Here is a 25,112-nt window from a genome sequence, read left to right on the forward strand (position 1 = left end):
CCTTTAATATTGGGAAAAAAGGTCATCAGTGTCTTTAAATCTAATTAAATCAGAGAACCAATTGCAGCGAACACAGGACCAATTCAAAGAATTCTTAAGGTTTTGACCTCCGGAACCACTTTCAGCGCCAAATTCTTGATCAGTCTCCTTCAGAGAAGCAAGGACTTGACCACAGGCAGCTGTGAAAGCTGGTTACACGGTCCACATGAGGGGACTGTTCTTGTGTCTTGTGTTGGAGTTTGAATTCTGCAAAGCAGGAAGTCAGGAGGAAAAGATAAACATGAGGTGAGTGTGAGGGGCCAGCAAGGACAACCTAGAACTTGGGAGTTTGATCTGGAATCATGATGGCAGAATGGCACCTTTCCATTCTCTCACAACTTTGAGATGAAGGGCATAAAGGCTGGAGCCCTTCGTCATGGAGTTAAACACACATCAGGCCCAGAATCTGGAGAAGCTGAAGATAACCAGAGAGGAGCTCCAGCTGCTGTGGGCCCAGATACTGACTCAGGCCAACCAGGTGAGCCAGCAGATGTGACAACATGAGTGAACAGCGACAGTGCTTCATAGACTGATCCATCTTCCCAAGACTAAAATGTAAGATGGTTACTGTCCCACTTCCACCTTCTACATCCCACAAGAAATGACTTGCCAAAGTAATTCTGAGAAACAGAGTTCTGGCTCAGCTAAGCTGACACACTACAAGCCCACCATACCACTGGGAAAAGAAGAAATCTCATTGAAAATAGAAAAAACTTTGAACTGAATAATAATGAAAACACAACATATCAAAATTTGTGGGATACAGTCACAGCAGGCTTTGGAGGAAATTTTGTGGCTTTAAATATTTATATTTATAAAGGAAAAAAATCAAATCAATCATCTGAGCTTCTACCTTAAGAAGTTAGTAGGGGGGAAAAAGAGAGATCAACTTAAACCCAAAATAAATAGAAGGAAATAAAAAGATGGAGGCAGAAACTAATGAAATTGAAGACAAGCAATAGAGAAAAATCAACAAAGCCAAAAGTTGGTTCTTTAAAAAAGACAAAGAAAATTGATATTCTCTTAGCTAGACTGATCAAGAAAAAGAAAATACAAATTATCAATATCAGGAATTAAAAAGGAAACCACTATAGATCCTATAGGCATTGACAGGGTAATAGGGGAATGTTACAAACAACTTTATGGCAACAAAATTGAAATGAACAAATTTCCTGAAAAACTGTGTTTCAAAACTGACAAAGGAAGAAATGAAAATATGAAAAGCCTTTTATATCTATTAAGAATTTGAATTTATTATCAAAAACTTTCCCAGAAAAAAGAATTCCAGGCTTACTTTGGGATAGGCAAAGATTTCTTAGATGGGACATAAAATGCAATAATTATGAAAGATAAAAATTGATAAACTGGTCTTAATCAAAATTAAATAATTTTCCTTATGAAAAACATAATTAAGGAAATGAACAGGCAAGCCACAGATTGGAGTAAACATTTGTAATACATGTCTGACAAAAGATTTGTGCCAACATATCAAGGATTCTTATAAATCAATAACACAAAGAAAAAGAGCCTGATTTTTAAAATGGCCAAAAGACTTAACAGATACTTCACAAAAGAAATATAAAATAGCCATAAAGCACAAGAAAAGGTGCTTAACATTATTAGTCATAGGAAAATGCAAATGAAGCCACAATGAGACACTAATTCACACCTACTAGAATAGCAAAAAACAAAGACTGACAATACTAAGTGTTAGTGAGGATGTGGAGGAAATGGAATTCTCATCAGTGGTAATGGGAAAGTGAAATGTTTCCACTTTTGAAAACAGTTTCTTATAAAATTAAACATATACTTACCCTAGGACCTAGAAAATCTATTAATAGGTATTTACCAAAGAGAAATGGAAACATAGATCCATACAAAAACTTGTACACAGATGTTTGTAGCGGCTTTATTCATAATAACCACACACTAGAAATAATTCAAATATCTATCAACAGATACACAAATAAACAAATTGTGATATACTACAATGCAATACTATTCAGCAATAAAGAGAAACAAACTATAGATATATGCAATAGCATGAATGAATCTCAAAACATGGCAAACTAAAGAAACTAAACATAAGAGTACATATATCTGATTCAAATCATATGAAATTCTAGGACAGGCAAAATTCATCTCCAGTGACCGAAAGTAGATGAGTGGTTACCTAGGGCTGGGGAGAGACTGTTAAGGGAAATAAACTTTTTCTGGTGAACAAAATGTTCTAGATCTTGGTTGGGATGGTGATTACACGGTATGCACATGTGTCAAAGCCCACTGAACTGTACAGTTAAAATGGCTACATTTTATTCTATGTAAACTATAACTCCATTAAGTTGATTAAAAGAAAAAAGAATCCTAACAAAGTAACAGACAAGTCATTACAGTTGCTACCAAATATCGGCAGGTACACCGATTTCTAGTTTCCCATTTGTTTCTTTGTTGGGTGGCACAAGTCAGGGGCCAAGTTTTCATCTAAGTAACTGGCTTAGTGAGTAAAATTATAATCTTGAAAAAGAGGAAGACATAACAAAATGACACCAAAAGTGAATAAAAGTCTATAATATGAATATTTTAAAGTCGAGTGACTAACTTTTGCTATCATTACACTATTTTGTACTTAAGTATGTCTAAGTATGGCTATCTACAAGTTGTCAAGGAGCTCACAAAAATCTGTCGAGTACACAAGTCTGCCATTTTGGGGGATAAATCAAATACATTAAAACTCTTTATCAAATGTTTAAGAAAAATATGACTAATCAAACATGTAAATGGTGTTAAATGCTAAGGGGAATTTGATCAAATTTATGAGTTAATTGTTAATCAAAGAAATGAAAGTGTAATTTCTCTTACCTTTACACAAATTTTACTAAACTTATATTTTAATAAGATCTCCAAGTTGAGCTTAGAGATTTAAGAAAAATTGTCTTAAATGTACTTTAATAAGGCAAATACTGATTAAAACAAGTATTTATAAGTATTTTTCTTTTTATATCAAAATTCTGTTTTGACAGTAAAGCTCACTGACAATATGGTTCACACAATACTTCCTTCTTGCGTTTCTTAATAAATTTATTTTACTTTTCAGGGAAGCTAAGTTTCTTCTACTTTACCTCAAAATCTTGTACACTGGCCTTATAGGTTATAGCAATGCATTTTATTTATGTATTTATTTTTCTCCTCAAAGCCCCAGTGCATAGTTGTAAGTCCTTCTAGTTGTTCTATGTGGGATGCCGCCACAGCATGGCTTGATGAGTGGTGTGTGGGTCTGCGCCCAGGATCCAAACTGGAGAACCCTGGGCCGCTGAAGTGGAGTATGTGAACTTAACCAGTACGCCACCAGCCCAGCGCCAGCAATGCATTTTAAAATAAAGTTATTTAGCAACAAGTAATTTAGATATCTCTCAACTCTTACAAAGGAAATTTACAGTAAATAATGTAGCAATTTTAGTTTTACTTACATGATTTTCCTCTGTACCCCCTATCTCTAGTTCACCTCATGTCTTTCACCTCCAGTTTTAAAGTTTCTATGCTTTTTCTCCCTGCAATTGATTCCTACTGAGGGCCTACCCTAGTGTAATGAGAATAATCATTGAACCTAGAAAGAAGAGGTAGTAAGCACAATTTACATGAATAGCCTCCGTTGACACCTAATTGAGTGTTTCTAAATTTACTTAATCCTATTAGGTTGGTAGTTTTCCATCAATTTACAGATGGAGAAACCAAGGGCATGTAATCTGTAAGTGGCAGAGCCACGACTCAAAACTGTGTTACTCCAAGTTCTTAGCTTACATAATTCCTCTGAGATGAGTTACATTCCAGCGGAAGTTACAGATTCCCTCCTAGGTTTGTCATTCTGTCTGTAATCAACCAATTTAATATTGGGGATCTTTTTTTTTGTATCCAGAGCACTATGTTACGTAATAATAACTCCACATGGACTCAGTCAACCCTCTAATCAGTACTCATATTACTGATTCACGTACAGTCAGAATCCAGGGTACTGTGGGTTTTGTTTGCTTCCAGGGGAAGGTTTGACCTTGAGTGAGAAAAAAAGGACACAGTCTAACCTTGATGTAGGGACCATCTTTGATTCCTCTTTACTTCCCCTTTTGACTCCCCCAAGGCACTTAGCAAATGTCAGCTAATGAATAAATGAGAAACAAACTGTTGGCTAAAAAGACAGTGTTTAAGAGCCTGCAGATCAAATATTTGTACCTAGTGCAGTGTTTTGTACCTAGTAAGGGTTGATTAAATATTTATTGAAGAGAATGACATTTCCACCATTTCGTTAATTCGCTGAGCAAAGTATTTACCATTCTGTAAGGACATGTGGTTTAATACAACGATGATGCACACATGGTCTCTACTTTGAAGGAATAAATAGGGTGTGTATAACAAGGATAGAAATCAGTAAGTACTGATATAAGACTGCCAGTCAAGGGTTTTTGAGTTTGAAGATGTTAGGAAGACAAAGAAAGGAAGTGCTTTTGCCCACACTGGTTTGTTTCTTTGAATGTCCTTTTTCATGCTCTCCTTTGCAATCAGTCTCATGGCCTCAGATTTTTCTTCTAATTCCAAATCTCTTTGTTTTCGATTTTTCTCCCTACTTCGCATCTTCCTGCAGATATCATCTCAACACAAATAATGTACTGGCACTGGAAACTCCATGGATCAAAAACTGAACTCATAATTCTCTCCCAAAACTGTCCCAGGCTTTTTGAAGATGAGAGGAAAAAGAAACATGATACCGGGCGAGGAGAAGTAGGAGGTCACCACACTCAGACACAGGGAGACGCGGAGGAAGATGACTCAGTAGAGGTCTCTGGGCTTTGAAATGTGTGCTTGTACCCACTTCATCCATTTTCCAATTTCTACCATAAAAGTGGAAAATGTAATTTTGATTTCCCCTTTCCGTCCTATGGCTATAAATGTTTCAAAGTAAACAGAAAAAGCCTTTCACTTGATATTCCTGTAGGAAGGAATTTAGATCCTCATTTCCATGAATATGCTCTGAATCCCTCTAATGGAAAGCAGGAAAATGTGGCGGCAGTGTACAAAAAATGTCAGGACTACTTAATATAATCCTGCTTAATCAGAGTAGAACTTAAGAACAAGGATGGGAGGGCGAAGACTAGTTTGACTCTTCCTAACACCCTTGAGGAAGCTTCCCTCTCCCCAGAAATGATTTCTTTTCTGTTAGCTACACAGTATTAAGAGTCTGGAGGGGACTTTAACGCTCATAATTGGAGTCATGAAATTAAGGACACTAAGACAATCAGTGCGTGGATAACTTGAAACACTTTTGAGCTCATTCATCTCTTCAATATCTTTATTGGCACCTTCAAAAAGAGGGGAATAAACTAGACAGGGAGGGCAAACCGTTCAAGAAACTGGCTACCCCATCCTCCCAGAAACACAGGCACATTTCCCAGAATCTCCTTCACCCAGAAGGGCCGTATGACCGAGTGTCGTCCAAAGGAACATGCGCAAGGGACATGTGCCACTTCCAGGCCCGACCCATAAAAATTTTCCAAGTGTACTTTCCCCTCTTCACCTATGTGTTCCTTCAAACGAAGAAGGTTTTGCAGACTCAGAGAGGCAGAGCCCCAAGGTGAGAGGAGCCTGGTCTCAGAGAATGACTGTGGAAAGACCAGAAACATCCACAGTGGACTTTATATGAGAGAAATAACCTTGGAAAAGTTACGTAACTGGCCCCAGTTTCCTCATGTCAAGGACTTCAAACACTGCCTGGTCAAAAGGAAAAGCTCAATAAATATTAGCTGTCATTATTATTAGCAAACAAAATTTACTTCTTAATTTCCTTCTTTTGGGGCTAGCTCCGTGGCCGAGTGGTTAAGTTCGTGCGCTCCACTGCGGCGGCCCAGGGTTCGGATCCTGGGCGCGGACATGGCACCACTCATCAGGCTACATTGAGGTGGCGTCCCACACCCCACAACTAGAAGGACCTGCAACTAAGATATACAACTATGTACGGGGGGGTTTGGGAAGATAAAGCAGAAAAAAAAAGACTGGCAACAGTTGTTAGCTCAGGTGCCAATCTTTAAAAAAAAAAAAAAAAATTTCCTTCTATTTCTTGGGCAAAGTGGAGTACCGGGGGCGGGGTGGGGTGGAGGATTAGCGACAAGCCCTCGGCTGCATTTACCAGTTACTAAATACTAAGTGGTACACTGGCATCTTGAGGTAAGATAACAACACTGTAACAGTAACTCAAAGAGAAAGAAGATTTTCATCCGGATCCCAAGCATTGTATTTTATGACCGGTCTCTTGCTGAAACTCTCAAATCTAATAAAGTTGGGAGACATAAAAAGAATCTGATAGCCCCTTCTCTCTTTCTCCTTCGACGTTGAGCATTTGGGGACATTTTAAAACAGTTTTGACAATCCGCATCATTTCTGGTTTCAAACTGACATAAAATTTGTACAAATACTTTGTGCTGTTACAATACTTAACTGATACAGTTTAATAATAGTCATAATCAACTTTTATTGATTTTATATAAATATCTTATAGAATGCCTTGCAAACCACGTTTTTCCAATATATTTACGTCACAACATACATTTCTTTACGAAAGTACATGTTAAATCTTTTTGCAGAGGAAGTGGGGAGAAGTGAGGGAAGAAGAGGGGAGAATAAGGTCACAAAACTAATCTTCAGTGACAGACCTAAATATTTGGCAATTATGTCCTTTTATAGAAAATTATAGGTTTGTAACATTGAAACATATCAAAAGTGCAGTGCGTCAATTTAATTAAAAAATCAGCAGTGTCGAATATATTATTTGGGCATCATATTTCCTTTCTAACTATATTCAGATTCACATATTTTCACACTTATTAAATAATGGTTTTAAACAATAACCATCAAAGTCTTTAGTTAAATAAGCCCAGATCTGGATTAAATCAGAGAGTATCAATTATTTTGTAAGATTTCAATTGATATATTCATCAGCAAGATGTAGTATTTGACAGTGTCTCCAGAGGATGAGCTCCCTATGCGTAGGAAGACAATATTCTTATTGCACCTGCTATTAATCAGGGCACTTACACAGCCACTAATATATCAGAATGTTTTCGCACACTGGTATTTCCACTTGGACAAATCATACTGACATTGAAGACTTAACCATTCCTGAAAGAAGGAACCATCTTTATATTAGTATTTCTTTGTTATGGTGCTTAGTCTTGGTATTATTAAGCACAATGAATTTTTCTTAATGGATATGGTGGATTAAGGCAAAAGGACATAACCTAGTCCCCTCAATAATGTATTCTCTCTCTATCTTTTTAAAAATTGTTGTTGAGGCTATACAAATCACAGATCTGCTGGCTAGAAAGATACAAGTTGTCCCTTAGACTAACACCTAGTATTTTAAGCATGAGGTTAAAATCTTGGTGTTCACAGCATCTTCCCTTGATCTACCATTACGATCATTCCTCAGCACGACCCACAATGCTGATTTTCAAATGATACCATTTACTTGCTATGTCTCTTGGCTATATATAGATTATTTTTCCTTATTAAAAATATTTAATAATTGGGCAATTATCTACTCAGTCTTTGTAAATTCTCCATTGAATAATTTTTCATTTTTACAGCCATTTCCTGCATGCCCATCGCACTTTTCTTCTGTCATCTTCTTCACATAACTAAGTGGACCCTTCCCTTCAAAGGAGGAAGGATTTTTGAATGAGCCTCCAATTCTATCCCACAATGTGAAATACTGTCCATAGTTACAGTCAAAAAAAAGGTGGTGGTCTGTATGGTGAGCGGAGCCATTAATAAATGGCCTTAAGATTTGGGGGACACGAAAATCACCATCATGAATAGAAATTGTCCAGAAATTGACCAAGATATACAAGCCTAAATATACCATCTTGTGTAATGGAAAGATGAAGGGGTATATATGGTAAGGCAGACCCTGAAGGAAGCCATCCAAGGGGTGAAAAGCATGACTTGCAAATGGAGTAGGAATCTTCCAGGTATGATGAGGTTTGTGTACGTGCTACAGAAGAAAAGGGCACTGTTAGCACCACAAACTTTGCCCAGTGCAAGATTCAACTTAGCTTTTCATACTCATGTTGTAGAAATGAACTAACTAAAAAACCCCTTTGAAATTAGCATAATGTCTTTATAAAATAGCCCTCTTTTTAGCCCCAAACAGTAAAATTTTAACACAACCCCTCCAGACCCATAAAGAAGGATAAAAACAAAATATATCCAGTACCTGTCATGACTATGGCTACTCAGGTATTCAACATAGTTAGAGGAAATCCTTGTAAATAGGGAGCAGCGTTTATAATCACACAGTGTTGAAATGTATATTTTTTTCTCTTTCCCCTGCAAATGACTCTACCTTATATACGAGTCTATGATGAAGGCCTCTGTGAATCCAGTAGATCAGCATGTCCGTGAAAAAGAGGAAGGACAGCACACTAACAACGAGGTGAAACCAGCCTAGAAAAGACAACAGGGTGGAGCAGAATCGAGATTCAGCTTCCAAGATCAGCATTTGCTTTTTACATGTCTAAGTGCAAAATACGACCCTACACGCAAACACTACAAACTATCTGTCTGGGCTCATTCAATACGTTATAAATTAATCTCCCCTTGACTCTAGAATCTGCTCATTTCCACATTTCCTTCATGTAGAAACTTGAAGAGTCCCACCTACAATATTTCTTAATTAAACTATGAAGATATTTATGAGACAGAAAAAGAATACTCCGCAGGCATCTTTATTATTTAAATCTCTGAGAATAACGCCATTAAATAATTTTCCTTCATATTAACCTTCTTAAACTTACCTTTACACATTATCTCCATGCTTAGAATTTTATTTTCCACTAAATATCTTAAGCCTAGCATCTACTCCATAACCCAACCCTTTCTCATCTTTCCAACCTTATCTGTTCTTGTACAAACCAGGCTAGTTTACTCAATGTCCTTCTCATATCTTGAAAGTCTTACCTCTGTGCCTTTACTCGTACTGTTTCACATATCTAGAATGCCTTCCTCCTTTTATTTTTACTCACAATCTTATCCACTTTCCCAGGCCTAGCCAATGCATCACCCTAGTGTATAATTTTTGTTCCCTCCTCTAAATAACCAAATAACGTCTGACTTAGGCAGCAGGGGTGCTCGTGCTGGCAAGCTGGGTTCTAGTCCCAGAGCCATCACTTATTTGTTGAGCGACCTGGGCAAGTTATCGAAAGTCTGTACATTTAATTTACTCACCTATAAAAGGAGTATAGTAAGAGTACCTACCTCATATAATTGATGCAGAACAACATGGACTGATACATGTGAAAAGCTGTGAACTGTAGCTGGTACATATTAACACTCAATAAATGTTAACTACTATTCTTTCTTTTTTTTTTGAGGAAGATGAGCCCTGAGATCATATCTGCTGCCAATCCTCCTCTTTTTGCTGAGGAAGACTGGCCCTGAGCTAACATCTGTGCCCATCTTCCCCTACTTTATATGTGGGATGCCTACCACAGTATGGCTTGTCAAGTGGTGCCATGTCTGCACCTGGAATCCAAACCGACGAACACCGAGCCGCCGAAGCAGAACGTGCGAACTTAACCGCTGTGCCACTGGGCTGGCCGCTATTCTTATTTTCTGATACTAGATACTGAAACTGTATCTTGATCATATAACTTCAGAATTCCACAAAAATTTAGGTTAGTCACTGTAGGACTGTTTTAGTAGGAAAAGAGGAAAAATCTAAAGGTCTAAAAATTAGAGATCATTTAAATAAACTATGGATATCTGTACAATAAGATACTATAACTGATATATTATAATAATGTCAATATTTATTTACTTTATTTTTTAACTTTTTTGTGAGGAAGACTGACCCTGAGCTAACATCTGTGCCAATCTTCCTCTACTCTATGTGGGATGCCGCCACAGCATGGCTTAATGAGCAGTGCGAGGTCTGTGCCTGGGATCCTAACCCGCAAACCTCAGGCCGTTGAAGCAGAGTGCGCGAACTTAACCACTACACCACCAGGCTGGCCACTCAATATTTACTGACATGCAGACATGGGCATATATATTGCTAAGAGAAAAACAAAACCAGAGTCCAATCCAACAATGTATAGGAAGGCTTCATTTTTGTATTGTAAATAATGAAGTATACAGGCATAGAGAAGTGGGAGCACACATGCCAGAAGATGCAGTTTCTAGGCAGCAGGATAATTGATTTTTAAAAATCTGTATTTTCTGATTTTCTATAATTATCATGTACTACTTGAGTTATTTTTTCAGAAGTTTGAATTCAATGAAGACAACGGGAAACAAATCTGAGGGCCTATGTCGGATCCCCCAGGCACAATTTCATCTACAACAAAGACTTTAAAATTGATAGATAAAACCAATGAAATGCACATATGGGGCAAGATAGAATATATAAAAGTAGAACACTAAGGACAATGGAACTATTTGCAATTATTTTAAAAGAAAAACAGGCAGTTTGGTTCTTTTGAGAAACCACTCTGTGCCTGATCTATTATTCACTTACCACTTGGAAACTCTCCTACGTCATCATATAATTTGCTGTAGCCTCGCAACTCCAGCAGGAACAATAAAATAGTGGGAATACTTATCCATGGCAATGACTGGACAGCAAACATAATCTCTCGATAGACTTGATTCTGAAAATGAAATTTCCAATACTTAAAAATCACAAAATCTACGTTAAACAAAACTAGTATAAAACTGTTGTGAATTGGATTTTAAAAATCTTTTTTGGGCCAGCCCCAATGGCCTAGTGGTTAAAGTTTGGTTCCTGGGGGTGGGACCACACCACTTGTCTGTCAGTGGCCATGCTGTGGTGGTGGCTCACATAAAAAAAGAGGAAGACTGGCAACAGATGTTAGCTCATGGCAAATCTTCCCCAGCAAAAAAAAAAAAAAAAAAAAAAAAAACTTTTTTATATGAAGAAGCTTACCTCCAAACTGTTTCTATTAAAATTTTAATATGTGGAAATGGGCACGTAAGAAAAACATTCCATTTGTACTGAGCATATGCAATAAATATTTTTAAATTCTGAAACTTTTCCCCCTTCCCACACAAAATCTGTATTTTAAATTTCTTTTACAGAATAATCACTTTTTTCATAATTAATTTCTATCCCAATCCTCCCTTTTTTTCCAGTTGACAAATACAAATAACTTAAATAGAAAAATGATTGTAAACAAGTCTAAAACTACTGAGTTTGAATCTTCTATCTAGGCAAACAAAAATATACACAGAGAACATATTTCAGTTTGTGAAAGTCAAAATTAAAATAATTACACAAATATGTGCATTTATTCATTCATCACTATAAGAAAAAAAATTCTTGTCTATGTATCTGCAAGATACAGACTTATAGTCTTAAAAAAAAATTTTGGATTCATTTATTTGTTTAAATTAAGGGAAAGAGAGAGGGGATTAGCCCTATCAAAAATATCTAATCCATTGAGGCTGGTTTCCAAAGCTTTATGTAATGGTTAAAACCAGTTTAATATGAAAATCTCGCAAAAACATCATACTGTCATTTTTACCATAACAGTAAGTTAGAAAGTAGGTGAGAAAATCACTTACCTTTAAAAATTGTGGATGTTTCATTAATGCATGGTCAAAGACAAAATAATAGTTCAGCGTTGAAAAGAGGAAATAAAGGATATAAGCACCAAGATTTGTAACAATCAGGAGACTAATAGTTTGTCGGAAGATGTCATCCTCTGGCCATGTGGCTGGATATATGTATGGTGTAAAAAAATAATAATCTGCAGCACTGAGAACAAGATCCATCTTAGCCCCTAAAAGACAAACATGTGCAACGATTATTTACCCACAATGACATTTCTCAAAGCAAACATTTTTCACAAACACTACAGTCATGTGTTGCTAGGTGATTTCATTATTGTGTGAACAGCACAGATTGTACTGAAGGGGAACAAAATTTCCCATCCCAAAATGTGTCTCCTTAACAAGGGGATTATTTTAGGCTGACTTTTTTCTCCCAAATGTCTTTTTTTTTTTTGTGAGGAAGATTGGCCCCGAGCTAACATCTGTTGCCAATTGTCCTCTATTTTGTATGTGGGACCCTGCCATAGCATGACTCGATGCACCCGGGATCCAAACCTGCAAACCCTGGGCCACTGAAGCAGACCATGCCAACTTAACCACTACACCACTGGGCTGGCCCTAGGCTGATTATTTTTAAGAAAGAGAAGACTCAGAGGGGCTGGCCCCGTGGCCGAGTGGTTAAATTTGCGCGCTCCGCTGCAGGCGGCCCAGTGTTTCGTTGGTTCGAATCCTGGGCGCAGACATGGCACTGCTCATGAAACCTCGCTGAGGCAGCATCCCACATGCCACAACTAGAAGGACCCACAATGAAGAATATACAACTGTGTACTGGGGGGTTTTGGGGAGCAAAAATAAGTTCTGTAAAAAAAAAAAAAAAAAAGAAAAAGAAACACAAGACTCAGAAAATTTTTCTTGTTAACTCCCACTTAACTGCCTAAAAGAATTCAGACAAAAAACCCTGCCTCAGGAATTGAGCTATCACCTTAACATAACATGAACTAGGTGGCAGACAGGGAGGAACCTAGAAGAACCTGTTTGTTGGGCTCCCGTGTGTTCTTCTGTTTCTGTGTGGTCAAACACTTGTTTTCCAAACGTTTGCTCCTTTTCACCTACCTGTGAATTGCCTTCCTTCCCAATGAAGTCACTGACTCTCCCCAACTCCAACATCTTCTTTTGTCTTTATCTGAGGATGGTATTTAAGGTGAGGGCTTCAACCATTTTGGTGCCTTACTCAGTTTTCCTAAGTTTCTCCCATGTATACATGTTATTAAACTTTTGTTTGTTTTTTTCCTGTTAATCTGTCTCATGTCAATTTAATTCCTAGACCAGCCAGAAGAACCTAGGAGAGAGGAAAATTTCTTCCTCTCTGATAGTACTTACACAAGCCTAGATGATATAGCCTACTATATACTATACTACAGACCTAGGCTATATGGGATGAATCTTATGGGACCACTGTTGTATAAGCGGTCTGTCCTTTTCCATTGTCCTTATGTGGTACATGGCTGTCCTTGAAGCTCCTGCTTTAATAAGCCCATGTAGTGTAAGTCCGCTGCTACCAGACTCCCCTAAATGCCATCTTTAGAGCCAGAAGGGATCTTAAATATCATCTCTAGTCCAATCTCTTCTTATTATGCGTGGGGACACCAGAACTCACTTAGAGAAACTGAGACCCAGGAAGTTTTTTCTCTAAGGTCATCAAGCTGGTAAGTGGTGTAAGTCCACTTAGTGGTCACCTTAGTGTTCTTTTCTAGTATGTCCTAGGGCAACATGGCAAGTAGTCAAGATGTGGAACAGCAGGAACTAGGTACTTAGGCAAATGTTTTACTCCTTCAGCTACAAGTTTCAGTGGCATCTCTCTCCTAAAAGGACTCATATTTCAGAGATTCGTGCTTCAGTGCTGAGACATAAGATAAATTTCCTAAAAGGCATCCATGCTGTCACCATAAGCAGAGAAGTCAGGGACAATCTGTTCTTGTGACAGAAGGAAACTTTGTTCTGGCCCCCATTGACAGAACAAAGGCAAACAGGTTCTTGGCATTAAGAACCAGAATACATTTATCCCTCACCCCCTAATCAATATACTAGATCAGGGCCTGGCAAACGTGGCCCACAGAACGGCCCGCAAAGCTTAAGATATTTACTAGCTGGCCCTTTAAAAGAAAAGTTTGCCAACTCCTGCTCTAGATGCTTAAATTTTTAGAGAAACTTTAGTCAGTTCAGTACATTTTAAGTCTATTCTATATTCATGATCCTGTTCTATAGTTCAACAACATCTCTCATTTATAAGTAAAACTTCTGAACAATAGCAACAAAAAAAAAACCAGTCTGGAAACCGCCTATCCAAATTAGATTTCAGGTATTCAAATGGCCTTTATCTGCTACATATAAATGGCATGTAAGTAAACATTCACTTATGAAATAAAATAACCTGTAGGAAAGAAAGTTTTAATTGTAGCCCACTTCCCCCACTAGATTCCCCAGAGATTTAGAAAGTCTTTAAAAAAAATAATAGACACAGGTGGTTTAAAATAATTGACATAAGAAGATATACAGTGAGAAATATTGCTTCCACACATGTCTCTGTACACCACAATCATCCCACTTCTAGCCCTCTGAGAAACCATATTTATTAGTTTCCTATGAATCCTTAGGATTTTTTTTTTTTTTTTTTGGTGAGGAAGACTGGTCCTGAGCTAACATCTGTTGCTAATCTTCCTCTTTTTGCTTGAGGAAGATTGTCACAGAGCCAATCTTCCTCTATTTTGTATGTGGGATGCCGCTACAGCATGGTCTGATGAGCGGTGCATAGGTCTGCACCAGGGATCTGAACCTGCTAACCCTGTGCCGCCAAAGCAGAGCATGAAAACTTAACCACTATGCCACGGGGGCTGGCCCCTGAATCCTTAGGACGTTTTTAAATGTAAGATCAAACTACAAGGTTTTATTTCCCTCCTTTCTTACAAAAAGTGGCAAGTTATATACACTGTTCCTTTCTCTTTTCTTTTAACAACATAGCTTAGAGATCTGTCCCTCTCTATATAAAGAACATCCTCCTTTTCTTTGTTTTTAATTAAATAGCTTTACTGAGATACAATTCACATATCATAAAATTCACCATTTTAAAGAGTATGATTCAGGAGTTTTTAGCATATTCTCATAGTTGTTCAATCATTACCATTATCCAATTTCAGAATATTTTTATCATCCCCAAAAGAAACCCCACAGCTCATACCATTTAGCCTCCTGGATGTGTAAATTAATATTTTTCATCAAATTTGAGGAGTATGGGGCCATTATTTCTTAAAATAAACTTTTTGCCCATTTCTCTCTCTTCTCCTTCTGGGACTCCCATTATGCTTATATTGGTATTTTGGATGGTGCCCCCCAAGTCTCTGAGCCTCTGTTCATTTTTCTTCATTCTTTCTTTCTGTTCCTAGGACTGGATAAATCTCAATTGACCTATCTTCAAGTTCTTTGATTCTCTGTTCTGTAAGCTCAAATCTGACATGAAGCCTGACAGTTAATTTTTAACTTCAGTTATTATACTTTCAACTTCTGAATTTTTTTTTTTAAAGATTTTATTTTTTTTCCTTTTTCTCCCCAAAGCCCCCCGGTACATAGTTGTATATTCTTCATTGTGGGTCCTTCTAGTTGTGGCATGTGGGACGCCGCCTCAGCGTGGTTTGATGAGCAGTACCATGTCCGCGCCCAGGATTCGAACCAACGAAACACTGGGCCGCCTGCAGTGGAGCGCATGAACTTAACCACTTGGCCATGGGGCCGGCCCCAACTTCTGAATTTTTTTTTAAAGATTTTATTTCTCTTTTTTCTCCCCAAAGCCCCCCAGTACATAGTTGTATATATTTCTAGTAGTGAGTCCTTCTGGTTGTGCTGTGTGGGATGCTGCCTCAGCATGGCTTGATGAGTGGTGCCATGTCCACACCCAGGATCCGAACCAGCGAACCCTGGGCCGCTGAAGCAGAGTACGTGAACTTAACCAGTCAGTCCTGGGGCCGGCCCCTCACCTCCTGAATTCTTATTTATTTATTTATCTTTAATAAATTCTATTACTTTGAGATTCTCTATTTGGTGGGAAATTGTTCTCATACTTTCTTTTAGGTATTTAGACACAGCATTCTTTAGATCTTTGAACATACTTGTAGTAGTGGATTTAAAGTCTCTGTCTACTAAGTCCAATGTCTGGGCTTTCTCAGAGAGAGTTTCTATTGTCTGCTTTTGTGTGTGTGTATAGGCCATACCTACTTGCTTGTATGTCTCATAATTTTTTGTGGAAAATGGAACAATTCCATAAATAACATAATGTGGCAGCCCTAGACATCAGATTCCCCGTGGGCCTCCTCCCAGGTTTCATGTTGCTGTTGTTGCTGCTTATTTAAGTGACTTTCCCAGATTAATTGTATAACACCTGTACTCTCTGTAGTATGCAGATACTGAAGTCTCTGCTGGTGATGACTGAACAGATTTCCTTAAATGTCTTTTTTTTTTCTTTTTTGAGGAAGATGAGCCCTGAGCTAACTGCTGCCAATCCTCCTCTTTTTTGCTGAGGAAGACTGGCCCTGAGCTAACATCCATGCCCATCTTCCTCTACTTTATATATGGGACGCCTACCACAGCATGGCTTTTGCCCAGCGGTGCCATATCCACACCTGGGATCTGAACTGGTGAACCCTGTGCTGCCGAGAAGCAGAACGTGCAAACTTAACCAATGCACCACTGGGCCGGCCCCTCCTTAAACGTCTTGAACCAAGAAGTCTCTCAGCCTGTGCTGAGGTGCCAGGTGTTGGGCCATGCTTTTAATGCTTCTGTGGGCAGTTTACAACTCTGACTTCGCCCTCACTTCCTGCTTGCACAGACCCTCAAAGTCAGCCAGAAGTAAGAGAGTAGAGCCATCTCCCATGTTTCTTGGGTAGGTGCACAGCCCTTCTCATGGAAATCATTCTAGATTTCTAAGAAAATGTCAGAGCTTTTCAAAGTCTCTGTGGACGTGCTTCAGTGTTTCCTTTGAAGTTTTATGGTCAGGCTCTTGTTAGTGCCAACGGTTGACACTCCCTCCTGCCCTGAGCTAACATCCGTGCCCATCTTCCTCCACTTCACATGTGGGATGCCTGCCACAGCACGGCTTGATGAGCAGTGCCATGTCTGCACCTGGGATCTGAACTGGTGGACCCCCAGCCGCCAAAGCAGAATGTGTGAACCTAACCAGTGCACCACTGGGCCAGCCCCAATTCCCCCTTTTTTATTGTACAGGTCTACTATTCTTTCTTAAAACATTTGGCATCAGTGTATTTTGGAACTCAGAATTTCTAGATTTTTCAAAGGTCATAACATTATCCTGTTAAATATATTAATATTTGTTTAGAAAAATGTATGAAATTCACATTAAGTGGGATAAATACATACTGTAAATAGTATTACAGTTCATTTGTATGGTAATAATTTATGTAGTAATTAACTGATAAATGAAAAATAGAATTTGTACAGACTATAAATACTTTATTACTTCTATTTTTAAAGGAAGATATTCAGTAAACTTTCAAATACATACCAAAGTTAAATATCTGTGTAAGTATGTATTTATACATGTGCAATAAATACTTATTACGTCTATTTGTTTGAGGATCTTAGAGAGAAGGGCCCATCAGGTTGGAATCAGACATTGAGGGTGATCCAGGATCAGGATTCCCAAGAGAGGATGCAACACTACCCAAGATGGCTTTTTGAAAAGATTTCTACCAATGTCATCTGTCTTATTACCGTTTTTCTGCCTCTGTGATTGCTGTTTAATTGCATACCATAATGCCTTCAGCCATTTTTCCTTTTGTGCTCACAATGTAGTCGTTGTTGTCAGCATCATTAATGTATCATGACTATCTTCATGCTTCAGTGTGTTTAACCACCTTTCAGCAATTTCCCCATCATCCAAGGAAGGCATAACAGAAGCATCACGATCAATGTTCAGCATTTCTTCAATGTCAGCTTCTCCTGACTTATTTCTGGTTTTGGCTGTTAAAATACATGGTGTAATTAATGAAGTCAGGTATCACCTTCTCACTGGTGACATAAAATCCTTCCAAATCTTTATCTGCAGGTTCATTTTCAAGCTTCATTGTCAGCTAGAATGTTAAGCATTTATTAACACTGATTCATCAATATCACTTCATGCCTCAGCGATTTGAACACAAGATCTTTATGAGTGAGCTCTTACTGGAAATTTTGATTGCTAGTGTCACACTCTTTGGTGAAAAAGGTATTACAGTCACAACGGGGGGACAGTAAATGCTAAAAACATTACTTTTCACAAAAAGTTGAGGAGAATGTATAAAAGAGTTACCTAGGAATAATTAAAAATCTTCCATTGTCTTTCAGTCCAGCCTGCCTAGAACTTGTACCATCAGCATAGGCGTTACTGAACCAGCCTAAAGATGTTTGCAATAAGATGCCCAGGTATTTTGTGAGGCTCATTCAAAAACTGTAGATGCTGGCTTTTTCTAATTGCTTCCAACTTGATCTTCTACGTGTCTGGAGCACTGGCTCCTTCCAGAATAGTTAACTTTTTCTTTGGATTACAGTCTGGTGCTTCTCCTGCGGTATAATGTTTTCCAGGAATGAAAAGCAAGTATAGAACTATTTTATCACCATGGCAAATTTATTCAGCTCTCACGTTTTCATCAGATATTGTGTTAGCAAATTCATCAGGGTAACGTTTAGCTGCTTCACGGTCAGCACAATTTTCACCATACTTTCAGATATTTTCATCACACTCCTTCCTAAATTTCTGAATCCTCCCTTAATGCTAACATTCATCGTCAGCAGCAGTTCTTGATATGTTCCAGCTGCTTCATGATCAACAAAGCAATCAGTGGCATTTATTTACTTCCTTATCAAGTTCACTTAATCAAAACATGGTTAGGATCCTCATTTTCTGTCCTGTGCAGTGGTTTCCTGGTTTTCATTACTTCTTGGTCCTCGCTGCCAGTGTAAAACTTCAGCAATCTGTCCTTCTGTTCTTTAAGTCACACATGGTGGGTGTTACCACGCTGTCTGCTCGCGCAGTCTGCCTTGCAGACACACCATGCACAAGCTCCTATGACAGCCCCACATTCCGTGCTACTATGAATGACAGATGTTTCCATTCATTCTGTTAGTCATAGGGCTACTTTAACTATTTTTTCAATATCTTTACATGCAATTAAACCCAAAGTAACACAACAGTACCAGCAAACAGCAGAGGCAGGAGTACCCGGCAGGAGCACCAAGACACAGTGGGCACCTCAGTCAGTTGGAGTCAGGCTTTGCTATCAAATGAGTTTGAGTCTCAAACTCTAAAAAAACAAAAAACTCTTGGTTTTCAGGGCTTTTTCCAGACTTTGAAACTGTGGCTAGGGACTGTGGACCTATGTTCCTTTGTGTGACTTCACTGTTGTTTAACCCACAAATAGATAAGTGGATAGATACTAATCTTTTGCTGCTGCAAACAGTTTTACGGTGATTAATCCTGGGTTGGGTAAACTTCTACAAGAGCTAGGTCAAAGACTAACTACATTGGTTAACTTTGGGAGATACTGTTAAACTGCTCTCCAGAGGAAACGCGTGACTTTGCAAGCCCACAGCAATGTAGGATACTCCTGATTTCCCTACAATCTCACCAACAGAGAGTATCACCAAACTTTTGAAGATTTGTTAATCAATAGCAAAGAAATGGTAGCTCAGTGTATATTTCATTCACATTTATCTTATGATGAGTGAGGTTGAGTATCATTTCATATATTCAGAATAATTTATATTTTTTTCTGTGAATTATCTGTGTTTATTCTTTGCCCATTTTCCCCACTGAGTCTTTAGTCTTAAAATCAAATTCTAGAAGCGCTTTATGAATTAGGGTGTTTAGCCCCTTGTTGGTGATATGAGTAGCAAGCATTTTTTCTCACTTTAGCACTAAAAGAAAATTTTAATTAATTAATGCCAAATGCCAGATATTGACATATATCCTTCAGCAAATATTGTTAATTCATTCGAATCACAATTATCAAGCACTACTTTTAGGTAATGAGCATACAAAAAGATTTAAAAGATATAGTCTAAATCCATCTTAAAGGTAAGGCAACTAGAGAAACAAATAATTACATCAATATGACAAGTGCTATAATAAAGGCATCTACACAAATTCCATGCAGTCAGAAAAGACAACACAACTACCTCAGCTCACAGTATAAGGCTTCACAGTGAAAACATTTGATTTGGCCTTTGAAGACCATTACCAGAAACAAAAGGTTAGAGATAGCCATTTCAAATAGAAATAACAATGGTGAAGGCATGGAAAGTCATGCTGTACATTCATGGCTCACTGGGTGTGGCTGACAGGTGCCGAAGAGTGCGACAGCAGTGAGGCAGAGGGAAGAAAATGTTCCAGGGTGAACCTGGTCAAAGGAAATTGCTGTGAGACTGGAGGGACCTGCTGCCCTGCTAAGGAGTTTGGATTTTCCCTTATTCATGATGGGGAGACACTACAGACTTTTGAGCAGGAAGGAGGTATAATCAGACCCCTAGCTCATAAAAACCATTCCGTCAGGAATGACACTAGCTGGGTTGCTCTGGTGGTAGACTAATCCAGAGAAGATGACAGCCTGACCTCAGGCAGGAGCTAGGGGAATAGACGCGCTCACTGGAGATGTAACAAGTAAAAAATATCCCACAGGACTTGAAAACTGATTGGATACTAGAATGCGAAAGAGGGAGAAACCTAGGACGACCGTGAGATTTTAGCTTGCCCGAGTGGATGGTGACATCATTATAATGGAAATAGGGAATGCTGGGAGAGCCAGGAGATTTCGGAGCGACAGGGACAGGGCGTGAGTGAGGAGTGACGGGTTCAGTTTGGGTCTTAAATCCAATTGCCTGTGGCTCATCTGGGCTCCCAGACATAAGCAATAGGCAACATGCAAATATGAATCTGAAGTTCAAAAGTGAGTCTAGTGGTCGTTGAAGCTGAAGCGTAAGAGGCAGAAACTGTCAAGGGAAATAGTGTAGCAGGGGAAAGACACTAAGTAAGTGATGACTGGAAACATAAATTTTGAAGAAAAACCTAACAATTGAAAAGGACATTTCGACACCACTCGAGGTTGCCAAGAGGTGATGGACTAATCCGTCTGTTACCCACAGTGCCACACAGCCCTAATCCAATCCAGGACCTGGAATAGCATGGTGCAATCAAAAGGAACTCCAACATTAACCAAGAATCTTTAATATGAGATATAAGCAAAAACTTTAATAAGATCTCAGTCCTTAACTTTAAAAAACTCTTTAATTTTGCTTTTACCTGAAGATCATGTTAATTGTTTTAATCTGTATATTCTCCGTACAAAATTGCTACAACAGCAAACCAGTGCCTGGGAGGGAGGAGGAAATGCACCTCAGTCAATCTAGAGGCAGTTTGGATATGTGAAATTAAGGCTGTTCTAAGTGTTTTTAGAATTTTGGTTTCAATTGTATTTGCTGAGTGTAGGAATTAGGTATTCGTGAATATACTGCTGTAATTTCTGACATCTAACACAAAATCTTCTGAAATCAACAACAATATGATGGAAACACTGCAATTCGATTTTGAAGTTTATATTCAAACCCACATCTATAAAATGGAGATGACATATGTATGTCATAGAATTGTCATAAGGTTTAGGGACTAACTACATACACTTTTGGCATCATCGACACATGGAAGCAGTCAATAAATAGGAGCTATTATTATCACTGTCATGGGAGCCAAAGCTGAGTCAAAATTCCCTTAACCTAAGGCAGAAAAAGGTGCCATTTGATTTTTCTTTGAAAAATAACTGGTAATACCTAATATTAATATTTTCTATATACTAGGTACTGTACATATTAACTAATTTAATTCCTTCAAGAAACCCCAAGAGTTAGGTACTAGCATTATTCTTATTTTACAGATGAAGAAGCTGGTCACAGAAAATTCAAGTAACTCGCCCAACGTCATCAAGTAAATAAACTCTGGAGCTGGGATTCCAACCCCTGCTGTCTGGTTCCAAAGTCCGTTAACTTTAAGCAAGATCCGCTGCCTCCCCACCATTATCTCAATTCTTCACTCCTTAAGTGTGCAAATTCTCAGTGATTCTACCATATAATCTTGCATATAATGTCAAGGGGCCTCTTAACACCTCCACACCCTAAGTTAAGTACCTCTGACTGAAACAGAACCTTCTATTCAATATTGTTTTACCTTTGCAGAAGCAAACCTTTTCTTAAAATAGTTCCCAATACAACACAATTAGGCTCAGAATGACTGAGTCTACCATTTATTACCTTTTTGCTTTACCTTAAAAGTAGAAATAATAGCTAACATTTATTGAGAACCAAGTATTAAAGTATTATTTACTTTTTATGTATTCCGTCACAATTCTCACAACCCTATGAGGTAGGTACTTCTATAACCCCCATTTTATAGACAGGGGAACTGAGGGCAGGAGTATTTAAATAACTTGTTCAGTAACAAGTAACAGCTGGGATGTATATTCCAGAGCATGTACTCTTAGCTACCACATTATATTACCTCTCAAGGTGTTACACATGAAATTGGAAAATTCTGTCTCTCATGTTAATTACATTACATAACAAACGAAAAAGCACTCTGTAAAAAGATCAGGGGTCACATATTTAGGATTTTTTTGGGTGAGTAACATTACAAATTAAAAAAAAAAAAGAAACGATGGTGATATGAGGACAGGTAACCTACTACAAGGTTTTGGCTAACAACACCCGGCTACCCCAAACTTTTCGAGGTAATGTTTTCTTCTCTTGTACCATCTCCAATTTTTTTTTTTTGGTGAGAACGATTTGCCCTGAGCTAACATCCGTTGACAACCTTCTTGTTCTTTTTTTTTTTTTTTTGATTAAGATTAGCCCTGAGGGAACATCTGTGCTAATCTTCCCCCAAAATTTCACCTGTGGGATGCCTTCAGAGCATGACTGGTAGTAAAGTGGGTCTGCGCCCCGGATCCGAACTGTAACCACTCTGCCACGGGGCGGCCCCCTACCATCTCAAAATTTACTCTGCTATTACATAGGGAAGCTAGTAGACGTGATTTTTCCTTCTCCAGTGCTAAAGTAATAAATTCCCTTCTCTTCTAGTCTCCCCAAACAGTGGATTGCTACACCTCCATCCTAACTACGTTGCAGTAACTGGAGTTTGCACTACAATGGTAGAAGTCACAGATAATGGCCAGTCCTTCCGCCTAATTCCTTCGCTCTTTAAAAAGATAAAATAAAATCTGTCACAAAGTAAAGTATTAGTGTTCAGTGGACAGACTTCCCTTGGACAAGAGATCCGCAACGGCCAACGTCAAATACTTCATTTTCTTCACGCCCATCCGTGTGTATTTCTTTCACGTCCAGGCCTCCTCAGCGCCCTGAAATAGCTCCTCTAGCCAGGCAGCGACCCTAAACCAGAGGTCTCTGGTCGCAACCCCACTGCCTCCAGCCTGGGCCAGCGTGCGTCCCCTGCGCCCCGCACTCGCCCATCACAGCCCTCGCAGCCCGTTTTCAGGTTGCCCAGCTGCCTGCCAGTCTCTGCCACGGTCAGCGCAGGAGCCCTCGGGTCAGTTTCAGTCGGGTCAGTGCCCCTGCGCCCGCCCAGTGCCCGACACCTACGACGCATTCAACAGACGCCTGCGGAATGTTGCCCAGGGCCAGGCGCACGCCGCACGTCCCCACCTGGACCCCATCCTGCTGATTTCTCTCCATCCCCTTCTCTTCCTCTCCTCTCCCACCCCGCTCTGGCGCATTCTGCCTCCTTTCCCCCCCCACTCCTGCCATCCCTACCTAGAGAGGGTTCGCCGCCGAGCCAGCCGCTGCCTGGTCCCACGCAGCCCGGGCACTTCCGCGGCCGCTGTCAAATAGAGGGCGCTGCCTGGAGGGGCGGAGCTAGGCCCCACGCTCCTGGCGGCCAGAGCCGCCCGCCAATCAGGGGCCAGCGGCATAAGCTGATATGACGGCGAATCGCGCGACTTGGCTGCGCACGGCCCTCGGCGGTCACGTGACGCCGCGAGGTCGGGGCTCCTCCCCCGCCGCTAGACCCCGGGTGGGAAGGGAGAGCGCGAAGGTGGCGCAGGTACTGAGCGCCGGCGTGTTGGGGTTTCGTTTCTTTGCTTTTTAACGGGCGTTGACGTCTGTAGCCCAGAGTCTTGTACACGAAGCAGGTTTACCGTGTTTGGGGAGACACCCCAAGACAGGATGCTCTGCCTTCAGGGCAATAGGTGACATTTCCTTTGAAGGGAATGTCGGAGGCATTTTCCCACTCAAGCGACGGAGCCTCCTATATGTCAGACAACTGCTAATATTTCTCGTCCCGGAGACTGTCCTTTTCTATAGTTTTTAACCGCCGGAATCTGGCTGGTAAATCAATCTATGCAAACCAAACGGGGATATCTGTAGACTCAGAGGAGTTTGCTTTTGTGTGCGAGTGTGTAGTTTTTATCTTTGTGGTTGTTAGCTTTTCTAAACTTGAACTGCAGTGGTCGCACTTGTAAATCGACCTTCCTGGGAGCCTCAGGGTGGTGGTTCTCCCAGCCCAGGCAGCAGATTTAGCATCATCTGAGAATTTACCGGAAATGCAAATTATCGGGAGCCACCCTAAAACTGCTGGATCGGAAACTCTGGGAGGGAGCCAGGAATCGGTGTTTTAACAAACCTAGAGTGATTCTAGTGCTCCGTAAACTTTGAGGACCACTGCTCTAGTGAACTTGACCAGTCAGAAGAAAATCTGACTGATGGTTCAATTTTCTTCCCTTCAGAGTGGTAAATAGGACATACTGGAAATTGGGAGATGACTAAGTTTGAGAAAGATCATTTCTATTTCCTTATAGGGCCATGAGAAGTGCTACAGTGTAAGGAGAGAAATTATTAGTCTCCAATCATTAAAAACTTCTATGTGAGTATTGTTCTAAATATCTGTGACTTGCCTCCTTTTTTTTTTTTAACATAACATGTTAGTTTCAGGTGTACAACATAATAACTCGGTATTTCTATATATTGTGAAATTGCCTCCTGCATTCTAAATCACAGTTGATTTCTTCTCTGTATTTCCTTGTTATTGTTCTTATTTCATCCTTTCATTTTTGAGATTAACATTTTTACATTCATTTCCTGGGGAAAATTAAAATGTAGTTTAAAAGGCTTTTACGTAGTACCAAGGTTCGAAATTTGTGGCTGCTGTAGGGTAAAGCTTGCGTATGTGGTTTCTTTTAGTGCACAAATATATTTTCTACCCTTACTTGAATTAATTAATTTCACATTAAAAAATCAACAACAGACTTCCCTTGAAGTCTTGAGTGGGAAATCTGACATTGAAATTATAAGCAAACTTCAAATATAATATTCTGAATAGCTAGAATTTTATCATTGACTATGTACTAGTGGTCTTTTGG

At 39.3% G+C, this 25,112-nt stretch overlaps 1 protein-coding gene and 1 long non-coding RNA gene across 15 annotated transcripts in view; one reads left to right on the plus strand and one right to left on the minus strand.

Annotated features, from left to right (window-relative positions):
* SC5D (sterol-C5-desaturase) overlaps positions 1–23,647 on the minus strand; it is an 80,616-nt gene extending 56,969 nt beyond the window's left edge. For 3 of the 11 annotated variants that reach the window (XR_011495657.1, XM_070490063.1, XM_070490062.1), the window contains exons 1-4: positions 23,509–23,642; positions 11,665–11,882; positions 10,598–10,730; positions 8,426–8,526 (exon numbers count right to left, since the gene is read on the minus strand). Coding sequence is in view for 10 of the 11 variants with exons in the window: in XM_070490063.1 (XP_070346164.1) it covers positions 8,426–8,526; positions 10,598–10,730; positions 11,665–11,874 (444 nt within the window). In the remaining variant the exon portion in view is untranslated. Of the gene's footprint in view, positions 1–1,923; positions 8,075–8,425; positions 8,527–10,597; positions 10,731–11,664; positions 11,883–12,765; positions 12,836–17,430; positions 17,680–23,508 lie in introns of those variants that run through there. The other 8 variants (XM_070490060.1, XM_070490061.1, XM_044751756.2 and 5 more) reach the window with 7 other exon arrangements.
* Positions 23,648–23,669: 22 nt separating this feature from the next.
* LOC106842375 (uncharacterized) overlaps positions 23,670–25,112 on the plus strand; it is an 89,507-nt gene continuing 88,064 nt past the window's right edge. For all 4 annotated transcript variants that reach the window (XR_011495659.1, XR_011495658.1, XR_011495660.1 and 1 more), the window contains exons 1-2: positions 23,670–23,797; positions 24,552–24,616. This is a non-coding gene — a long non-coding RNA (uncharacterized lncRNA). The remainder of the gene's footprint in view (positions 23,798–24,551; positions 24,617–25,112) is intronic.

Source organism: Equus asinus, chromosome 20, assembly GCF_041296235.1.
Source record: "Equus asinus isolate D_3611 breed Donkey chromosome 20, EquAss-T2T_v2, whole genome shotgun sequence".
Taxonomy (NCBI): domain Eukaryota; kingdom Metazoa; phylum Chordata; class Mammalia; order Perissodactyla; family Equidae; genus Equus; species Equus asinus.